This window comes from Rana temporaria, chromosome 4, assembly GCF_905171775.1.
Source record: "Rana temporaria chromosome 4, aRanTem1.1, whole genome shotgun sequence".
Lineage (NCBI taxonomy): Eukaryota > Metazoa > Chordata > Amphibia > Anura > Ranidae > Rana > Rana temporaria.
Window position 1 is genome coordinate 292,268,981 of NC_053492.1, and position 11,445 is coordinate 292,280,425.

Consider the following 11,445-nt stretch of genomic DNA (forward strand, 5'->3'; position numbering starts at 1 on the left):
CAGAAAGAAGGCCACAGTACCATAACCACTGCAGGTCTTAACAGGACACTTACCTGTCCAGCGCACCCGTGATGTTATCAGATGAGGCCAAGCAATCGCTCCTCTCTCGGCTGCCCCCGCCGCCATCCTTGGTGAGGGAATCAGGCGTTGCGGCTTCACTGCCCGGTTCCCTACTGCGTATGCGGGAGTGGCTCGGCTCGTCCTCACTGGTCCCCGCTCTCTCCTGGGACCTGTGTTTCCCAGGAGACAGCGGGGGGGGGGGGGCAGTGGCCTGACTCCCATGGTCTATGAACAAAAGATGATCAGAACAGCCGCACTCCAATCCAACGAAACTTTAATGTAAAAAACTGGAAACAGGTACTACAAGTCACAGCAAGGGAACCTAGACAGCTGACGCATTTCACACTAACTTCAGTGTTTACTCAAAGCTATGAGTAAACACTGAAGTTAGGATGAAACGTGTCAGTAGTCCTAGGTTCCGTTGCTGTGACTTGTAGTGTCTGTTTCCAGTTTTTTACATTAAAGTTACGTTGGATTGGAGTGCAGCTGTCCTGATCATCTTTTGTTTTTATTTGCCATGTGCATTGCTAGCACCCTCAGTTCCTGAGAAGAAGATTGCACCCAATAAGACCTGCCTGGAGCGACAATCTCTGTCTCATGGGAGTCTTTACCCGGAAGTGGGTGCAAATACCTGACAGGTATTAGACAGATATCTGCATCCCCTCCCCCCTGAAAGGTGCCAAATGTGACAACGGAGGGGGGAGGGTTCCAAAAAGTGGAAGTTGCATTTTTGGGTGGAGCTCTGCTTTAAATTCATGTTTTTTATGCTTGCTATACAATCCTTGTTTTAAAAATACATATTTAATACAGGATGATCCCATAACACAGACATCACAGAGTACCCGCTGTTGTTTTGTTTTTTTAAATAAAGAACAGCAGAAGTAATTTATTTTCATTAAATTACAGAAAGTAGTGTCAGACCAAAGGCAGATAAAAGAGTACAAGATGAATTGCATTGCTGGTGAATAAGTTATATACAAGAGCCAATGCGTTTTGGGGAAAACACTTCCTCTTCTTTAGGGCACAACACATGATAAAACTTAGATGGACTCATTGGTGCTCAGTGTGCCCTCTTACATGTGGTGGTCTGTGTTTTTTCCCCTTTACATTAGTAGTCAGTATTTGAACCCTCTAATATTGGTGGTCAGTGTCTGTGCCCACATATGTTGGTGGTCATTTTCTGTATCTCCTTATCTTGGTAGTCAGTATGTGTGCCTCCTTACATTGGTGATCATTATCTGAATCCCCTTACATTGGTGGTCATTGTGCCCCTATTACATTGTTGGTCAGTCTCTGTGCTCACTATACATTGGTGGTCAATGTCTGTGCCCCTTTACATTGGTAGTCAGTGTTTGTACCCCCTTACATTCCTAGTTAGTTTCTTAGTTTCTGTGAGCCCTTATCTTGGTGGTCATTGAGCCCATCTTACATTAATGGTCAGTGTGTCCCCTTATATTGCTGGTTAGTGTGCCCCCATTACATTGCTGGTTAATGTGCCCCCATTACATTGATGATCAGGGTCCCCCCCACTACATTGATGGCCAGGGCCGCTGATAGGGGGGGACCACCAGTCCTTCTGTAGGGGGCCCGGGTACACAGGGGGGCCCAAACACCAGAGGGAAGGAGGGGCAATTACAGGATGCCCTGTGCGGCTCTCGGCAGCAGCTTAAAACCCTCCCGCCGACTTTTAGCTGTTGCAGGGAGAGATACAGACACAACTGCCGGCTCTCCTGTCCTGTTAAAAAGAAAAAAAATCAACCCTGTATTGTTATAATCCCTTGTAAAAAAAATGAAAATTGCATAAAAATTATTTGTAAAAATTGTAAAATAAAATATATATATTTTTATTTTAAATTATAAATTGTTATTGTTCAAATTTTTTTAAAACAATTTAAAAAAGGACTAATTCACACAGCTTCTCTGTTATCTGTGTGTCAGCTAAGAATGATTTTAGTATATTTATTGTGAAAAATGTTTTTTTATATATAGTTGAGGGGGCCCCTATACGGGGCCCCTTGATTTCTAACAGCAGCCCTGTTGATGCCTAGTGATGTATAGAACGGTTCTCCAGCGAATAGTTTGCGGCGATTTTCGCTTGTTCGCGTTCGCCGCCGCCGGCGAACATATGCGATGTTCGACCCGCCTCCTATTAATTAACATTGAGCAAACTTTGACCCTCTACCTCACAGTCAGCAGACACATTCCAGCCAATCAGCAGAATACCCTCCCTCCCTGAGCCTCCCACATCTAGGGCAGCATCCATTTTAAATTCATTCTGAACCTGCATTCTTAGTGAGAGGAGGGACAGTGTTGCTGCTGCTGATTTTATAGGGAAAGCGATAGCTTAGGCCAGTGTACTCCAGTCCTGAAAGACTCATCTAATCTCTGCTGTTAGAACAGCACCCCAAACAGCCCTTGTTAGGGCTAATCAATCAGTCTGCTTTTTTTTCTCTGTAATCTGTGCTGCCTGGTTTACAGAGAGAGACAGAGAGAGAAAGTGTATTTTTTTTTAGTTAGATAGAGCAGGCAGGCTAGTCAGTTAATGTTACAGTGTGTAGAGGATATATATACATCACCAGGAGTTGTACATATATTTATACACTGTATAGTTTAGTTAGATTAGAGGTGCAGGGTGCTGTGTAATATAAAGGGGTCCAGGGTGCTATGTAAAGGGGCCCAGATCTGTGGGGTGTGTGTAATGTAAGGGGCCCAGTGGTGCAAGCTGCTGTGTAATATAAAGGGGCCCAGTGGTGCAAGCTGCTGTGTAATATAAAGGGGTCCAGTGGTGCTGGGTGCTATGTAGAGGGGCCCAGAGCTGTGGGGTGCTGTGTAATGTAAGGGGCCCAGTGGTGCAAGCTGCTGTGTAATATAAAGGGGCCCAGTGGTGCAAGCTGCTGTGTAATATAAAGGGGTCCAGTGGTGCTGGGTGCTATGTAGAGGGGCCCAGAGCTGTGGGGTGCTGTGTAATGTAAGGGGGCTCAGGCTCACAGTGTAAACTGTGCCCACCTGCCAGTGCCACATCTCATCTATATTGTGTTGGCACAGTTGATAAGATATAAAAACAAAATTTACTGCAATACATAATAGTAGTCATTTGTCTGCCAGGGTGTCTTTGCCTCACAGGTTAAACTGTGCTCACCTGCCAGTGCCACATCTCATCTATATTGTGTTGGCACAGTTGATAAGATATAAAAACAAAATTCACTGCAATACTAAATAGTAGTCTTTTGTCTGCCAGGGTGTCTTTGCCTCACAGGGTAAACTGTGCCCACCTGCCTGCCAGTGCCACATCTCATCTATATTGTGTTGGCACAGTTGATAAGATATAAAAACAAAATTCACTGCAATACTAAATAGTAATCTTTTGTGTGCCAGGGTGTCTTTGCCTCACAGGATAAACTGTGCCCACCTGCCTGCCAGTGCCACATCTCATCTATATTGTGTTGGCACAGTTGATAAGATATAAAAACAAAATTCACTGCAATACTAAACAGTAGTCTTTTGTCTGCCAGGGTGTCTTTGCCTCACAGGGTAAACTGTGCCCACCTGTCAGTGCCACATCTCATCTATATTATGTTGGCACAGTTTATAAGATATAAAAACAAAATTCACTGCAATACTAAATAGTAGTCTTTTGTCTGCCAGGGTGTCTTTGCCTCACAGGGTAAACTGTGCCCACCTGCCAGTGCCACATCTCATCTATATGGTGTTGGCATAGTTTATAAGATGTAAAAACAAAATTCACTGCAATACTAAATAGTAGTCTTTTGTCTGCCAGGGTGTCTTTGCCTCACAGGGTAAACTGTGCCCACCTGCCAGTGCCACATCTCGTCTATATTGTGTTGGCACAGTTGATAAGATATAAAAACAAAATTCACTGCAATACTAAATAGTAGTCTTTTGTCTGCCAGGGTGTCTTTGCCTCACAGGGTAAACTGTGCCCACCTGCCAGTGCCACATCTCATATCTGGTGGCACAGTAGCTTGTACGCATAGTACAACTAAACTAATGTAAAAAAAATGACAGGCAGAGGCAGGCCACCCCGCAGGGGCCGTCGTGGTCATGGTGCTGTGATTCCCTTTGGCCCTAGAATAATGCCCAGTGTTCAGAGGCCACGTACCCTGAACTCGAACTTGTATAATGATTATACTACGCAATGCAGATTACCACTGACCAGTTATAGAGGAACTACAAATCCCAGCAATAATACATTATACAGCGCAATGGAGAATACCACCAGCTATAGAGGAACAACAAATCCCAGCAATGATACATTATATAAAACACAATGCATAATACCAGCAGTTACAGAGGACTACAAATCCCAGCAATAATACATTATACAGGCTGTTTAATATATTATTGCAGGGATTTGGTGTTTTTTTTTAAACAGGAAACTTTAAAACAGGTCCCCCTTACCTGTTTCTGAAGCCTTGGAAGTTGCGGTGGCTCTGCGGGCGTGTGTCCGGCCTGTGTGGTGAGCGCGGCGTGGACTCGTCCTTCAGATGCCACCCGCAGCGGCAGCCCACACACACTGCTGCCCCCCAGGACAAACCACCCCCCCCTCCATTAGTACAGACCCCCCCCTCAGGACAAACCTCCCACTTCAATTAGTACAGACCCCCCCATAAACCACCCCCCATTAGTAGAGACCCCCCATCTATTAGTACAGACCCCCAAACAAACCACCCCCTCCATTTTTACAGACCCCTCACCACAAGTCATTCCCCACAATTAGTACAGAACCCCCCACGATCCCCCACAATTAATACAGACCCCCCCCACAATTAGTACAGAGCCCCCCCAAGCCATCCCCCACAATTAGTACAGAGCCCCCCACAAGCCACTCCCCCCCACAATTAGTACAGAGCCCCCCCACAATTAGTACAGAGCCCCCCCACAAGCCACTCCCCCCCCACAATTAGTACAGAGCCCCCCCACAATTAGTACAGAGCCCCCCCACAAGCCACTCCCCCCCACAATTAGTACAGAGCCCCCCCACAAGCCTCCCCCCCCACAATTAGTACAGAGACCCCCCACAAGCCACTCCCCCCACAATTAGTACAGAGCCCCCCCACAAGCCACTCCCCCCCACAATTAGTACAGAGCCCCCCCACAATTAGTACAGAGCCCCCCCAAACCCCACCTGGGCGGCAGCTGGAGAGGACAGTGTGCAGCTGCGCCACCGGGGTGGAGAAGATGAAGATCGTTCGTGGATGGAACAGGAGGGAGGACTAGGAAACACCGTGGCGGTGGCCTCAGACAAGGAGAGGAGGCTGGAGAGGAGGAGGGAGAGGCGCACTCTGGCGCTTGAGCGCCACCTCTGTGGCACCTGGGTGAACTGCACCCCACACGGCGATATGTCAGCAGTGCTCCAACTTGGGAGCCTCCAAGTCCTTCTAACCTGGGGGGGATTTTACAATACCTGTCCCCCCCGCATTATTTCCTGGGGGGGATGCGTCCCCCCCATCCCCCCCGGTTCCTACGCCCATGCAGACAGGGTTAGGGTTACAGATAGGGTAAGGGTTACAGATAGGATTAGGGTTACAGATAGGGTTACAGATAGGGTTAGGGTTACAGACAGGGTTAGGGTTAGGGTTACAGACTGTAACCCTAACACTAACCCCAACCCTATCTGTAACCCTAAACCTGTCTGTAACCTTAACCCTAACCCTGTCTGTAACCCTAACTCTAACCCTATCTGTAACCCTAACCCTATCTGTTACCCTAACCCTAACCCTGTCTGTAACCCTAACCCTATCTGTAACCCTAACCCTAACCCTGTCTGTAATCCTAACCCTAACCCTAACCCTTACACTTCCTGATCGATACAACATCATACCTGATGTTTTAAAGCACGTTATTCCAAACAATTTATGAATGTTAGGTGATTTATGCCCTTTATGGATTAAAAACGGACTCTGCGACAACTACGTAATTTTCCATGGAAGTTTTGCCATGGATCCCCCTCCGGCATGCCACAGTCCAGGTGTTAGTCCCCTTGAAACAACTATTCCATCACTATGGTGGCCAAAAAGAGTCCCTGTGGGTTTTAAAATTCACCTGCCCATTGAAGTCTATGGCGGTTCGCCCGTTTGCGAACATTTTCGGAAGTTCGCGTTCGCCGTTCGCGAACCGAAAATTTTAGGTTCGCGACATCACTATTGATGGCCAGTGTGCCCCATTACATTGATGATGCCCCCTCTCCCCCCTTCTGTTTTATTTGGCACTAGAACCCCTCTCCCGATTCTTACTTTTTAATGCACGCCTCCATTTGATCAAAATAGGTTCTCAACAGCTACGCACACCACTATTTGCGGATGACATTCTAATCTTCACATCGAACCCCAAGGCTGACATGTTACACATCCAAGAGATATTCACGACATTTCAGGCCTGCTCAGGCCTAAGAATAAATTTCTCAAAAAGCTAAATATTTCCCCTTTTTCAAGCGGGTCCCCCCCCTTGGGCTGTTGCTTCGATTTTTCCCATTTGCCAAAAACCACCTCACCTATCTGGGGATCAAAATGGGAAAGGTACCTTCATCGCTTTAACAATTTTATTTCCTCCCGGTTTTAAAAAAAATATTTCAGAACTAGAAATCTGGTCAGGCTTCCCCCTTTTGCTGTTATGTAAATGACATCTATTTGAGATGGTAAGCTTCCCAAAATGTCTCTACACCCTTCAGACGATCCCACTATTACTAAAACACAAAGACATCCAGAAACTACATAAAGCTTTAAATATTTTCCTATGGAGGGGCCGAAAACCTTGAATGCAGAAACTATTCCTCCCTAAACATGGAAGTCAACATCCCCAATATATGATTCTACAACCTTTCCTGTCTTCTGAGAGTGGGGTTGGACTGGATAACACGGGCTTCCAGATACTCAAACTATGATTTGGAGTCACAGTCAGATGACGAGCCCATATGGTCTACCATGGTTACTGCAGAACAGCAGTTTAAAATTCTACAGTGGGCATACATCCCTCATCTGAAGTCCAAAGAATTACCAGTCCTTTCAAACTGCCTGCTGTGTAGCAGTCACAAGCCCTCCCTTCTATACAGGCTCTGGTCTTGTCCTTCTATCCTAAAGTTCTGTAACCAAGTTGAGGCTTTTGTGGCATCAATCGTAGGCCTCTGCTCTCACAAGAACATTTTCCTCTTACTATTTGGATCCTTGAATGCTGCCAACCAAGACTTGCCCGGGAATCTCTTCTTGCTACATAACAGCCAGGAGAGCAATTCTCAAAAAGTGGAAGTCCTCCCTTTCTCCTACCATCGAGTCTGGACTGGGACAACAAATCGGACCTGGCATTTTAGACTCAGCAGCTTGGGAGGGCGGTTGATGACTGGATGTGGGGTTCCAGGATGTGTGGATTTGATTACTTTAACTCCAGTTTTGATGGTAAAGTCCTGAAAATAGTATGAAGCAGCACAAAATGAGGGTTGCTCTAATGCAGGGGCAACCTTTTGGGCATAGTGGACCGACAATTTTTATCAAAGAAATTGAGAGTGCCAGATACATAAATAAAACTGTCAACTGTACACGGAAAGGAATCTTTATAAAGTAAATGCTGCAAACCACTTGAATAATAGTAAGAAATCAGCTGAGCTTTGCACTTTCACACCTCAGATCAGCCCTGACTCTTGCACTTTCAGAATACACAAAAGGCAATGCAGGTGGCCACTCACAGGTGGTAAGAACAGCGGTAGGAATCAGCAGATACCTGCCATTTGCATTGTGCCTAAACACGTGTGCAAATGTAGCCTTTGAACAGGGTTGGAAGCTACCACTTTAGAAAACAAGTTACCAATCCCTGTTATAAAGTGCAGTTCCCGTTTAAAACTTCTAAAGTAGTGGTTACAAAGCAAGTTATAAAGCATGACTCACATAGCCAGATATAATGGAGTACTCACAAACCCATTCATTAATCAAAACTCCTTTATAACTGGCTCTGTGAGTAATGCTTAGTTGGCTTTGTGAATACTAAAAATTCTGTTATAAAGCATTAAGCCTTGTACACACCACTAAACTGACAGCCCAGAGCAGAGCCGCTGTACTAACAATCCAATGTTAGTACATCAATCTCCCCTGCTGAGCTATTGTGTTCTGACAGGGAGACACCCCCCCCCCCCCGCTAGAACACGCCATTGGCTAAGAATGCAGACTTTTTTCAGTCACAAGCCTTCAACAGAAGCTGGGCTGAATGGCCGGCTTCTGTCTGATCGGCATTAGCTGGGCAGGCTGGGAAAAGAAGATTTTATTTTTATTTTTTTTACTTCTAGGTTTAACTAATGTAAATTCAAATAACTGCTTTACTCTAGTGGCCAAATGTTCATCCATAACTACCGGTATGTATTTGTATGAAGCAATTAAAAAACATGGGCCGTGGCTCATACTTTTAGCCAGGACTATAAAAACAGATAAGGAATAAGCTTATTAGGATCAGTTTATGCTGACATATTTTTAGTTGCATTTGGTTAATGTGAGTGTCATTTATACCCAAATATTTCCAGATTTCTATGCATATTTTTATTACATTAGCAAATACACTTAATAAAAAAAACAATTTAAATATGAGTTTTGTCATTTCATAAGTGATAGAGGTTTTGTGAGTTCTCAAGGGATAGATAATTGTGAAACAAATATAATTATAGATAGAACAAAGCACTGATTTATAGAAGAGCAAATTTATTTATCAAACAAATAAGTAAACTTTATTAAAATGTTATTATAAAACAAAGATACATACACATTGAGAGTTAAACATATTAAATCTAACTTTGCGATTAGTTTTCTTTGACATTATTTCCAAGATTAAATATAAATTTAACACATGTAATTATTATTTGCTATCCTTCTTTCTATAATATTAATAGTACATAACAAAATTGTACTCAAATTAGTGCAAAAACGGTTTTCTTATATAATTTCCTATTCAGCAGGAAAAAGATTTGCACAAGCATCAGAATAACACATTTTACCAGAGATTATATATTTGAGACCTTTTCTAAACCATGGATAGAGAAAGCCATACAAAATAGGATTACATGTTGAGTTTATATAGCTAAACCAGTTAAATATTTCAAAAATTACTTTTAGTGTAGTAAAGTTCATAAATGGATCAATTAATAAAGTGACAAAAATTGGCACCCAACAGCTAAGGAAGACACCCATCAAAATGGCTAGTTTCCTAGCTGCCGTGTGCTCTTTCCTCCTGGAAACTTTTTGTGATGTGTTTGGATCTCCTGTAGCATTCTTTATAAGCTTTACATGTTTTTGAGAAACCAGAAATATTTTCACATAGATTCCAACCATTACAGCTCCTGGAGAAAAAAAACATGTAAAGAAAATAACTACCGACCATAATTTGTTAAATGTGATTGGACACACATTAAAACATTGAATTAGAAGATCATATCCATCAATGCCAGACACATGAGAATTTGATATAACCACTCCCAATGAAAATATCATAGGAGCTGACCAGCAAAAAAACACCAACCTTTTAATGATAGGCAGAGTAATCTTTAAAGGGTAATGAAGTGGCTTACACACGGCATATAACCTGTCAACTGAAATTATACATAGGTGAAAAATTGAGATAACACTTAAAGTCAAATCAAAACCATAATGTATCTTACAGTACAAGTTTCCAAAATACCAGCACTTTTCCACTGTTCTTACCATGCTGTATGTTATTATAAATATTCCAATACACATATCAGTTGATGCCAAAGAAAGGATAAGAAGGTTTGTTGCTGAATGAAGCTGTTTGAAATGGGCAATGGTAATAATAATACCAAAGTTTCCAAAGATGGTAATAGTTATAGAACATGTAAAGAACATGTAAAGTCCTAAACGGGTGCCAAGATGATGATTTGTCGAACAGAAGGATACATTTTGAAATTGGGAACAATTCGGTTTTTCAATTTCCATTCTGCAAGATCATTGACAAGTACACAATTAAAGTTTGAATCCTAAAACAAACCACAATTAAAGTTAACAATTATTTCATTTTTGAACTGCAGTTTGACTTGCCACAATTGTTGCTTATCTGTAGCCACAAATGGCCCAAAGAGTTAAATTTAATGCATGCACAAATGATAGGAATAAGGTGGCTTGCAGAAATTGTATCATTTTCATCTAGAGATGAAATGAAAAAGTCAGTTCAGAGGTGTTCCTAGCTAAGCAAATGGTGGGTGTGCCAGTTCCACTAATCTGCCACAATTAGAAAAACACTTATTTCAGGGCTACAGTAGGAAGATTGAGCGTCTCAGAGGGCAAACTGCTAATTATTTTGCTTTGGCCTTGAAATAAAATGGATAATTATATGAAATTAGATGCATGCTTTATCCTATAGTTATGTAATGAATTGCCAACTTTTGCAGAAAAACCCTTTGAATGAATATTTAGCATTTACCCTACCTATTCACAGGTGTTATAACATGGTGACTACTTTAAAGCCTAATCCATACTCATCAGAATAACCCCTTTTTTGTCGTGTATAAATATGATAGCCAGGGCCACCTAGAATAAATTACAAGCTGCTATATGGATGTAAGTGACCTCTTTTGACTACATTTTATATTGCCATTGTCACATTACTGTGTATTTTTATAAACCTAGGGTTACTTCGTGATAAATATATAGATACTCCTCGTTTAATGACATACCTGTTTAACGACCACTCGGACTTATGACCAACTCACCCCACCCGAATGACACGATATAAATCATTGTAGTGTACAGTACAGTACAGAATTTTCGTTTGTATTCTGTACTTATGCAAATTAAAACAACGTTATTGAGGTGGAGTTGTGTGTAGGGTTGAGCGAACCCGAACTGTAAAGTTCGGGTTCAGTACAGACTTTGGGTTTTTCCCGAACCCGGACCTGAACCCGAATAATTGGAAAAAGTTTGGGTCCGGGATCGGAGTTCGGGAAACAAAAAATACGCGGAGGTCCCCGCAAATTCAATAACCAGACCCTTTAGGTCTGGTATGGATATTAAGGGGAACCCCGCCTTCAATTTAAAACAAAAATGACGTGCGGTTCCCCCTAAATATCCATAACCAGACCCGTTATCCGAGCATGTTGACCTGGCCAGCCGCAGAAAAGAGGGGGGGACAGAGTGCGGCCCCCCCTCTCCTGAACCGCACCAGGCCACATGCCCTCAACATGGGGAGGATGTCCCCATGTTGATGGGGACAAGGGTCTCATCCCCACAACCCTTGCCCGGTGGTTGTGGGGGTATGCGGGCGGGAGGCTTATCAGAATCTGGAAGACCCCTTTAACAACACTGTACCCCTACCATTTCACGAAGGAAGTGTAAAGTCTTGTAAAAAAAACACACACACACCGTAGAATAAAGTCCTTTA

General features: G+C 43.1%; 1 protein-coding gene across 1 annotated transcript; it reads right to left on the minus strand.

Moving 5' to 3' along the window:
• Nucleotides 1-8,854: 8,854 nt before the first annotated feature.
• On the minus strand, nt 8,855-10,960 carry LOC120935394 (trace amine-associated receptor 3-like). Its single transcript, XM_040347501.1, has one exon. It carries the CDS (start codon nt 10,002-10,004, stop codon nt 9,000-9,002), a length of 1,005 nt encoding a protein of 334 aa, XP_040203435.1. The 5' UTR covers nt 10,005-10,960; the 3' UTR covers nt 8,855-8,999.
• Nucleotides 10,961-11,445: the final 485 nt, after the last annotated feature.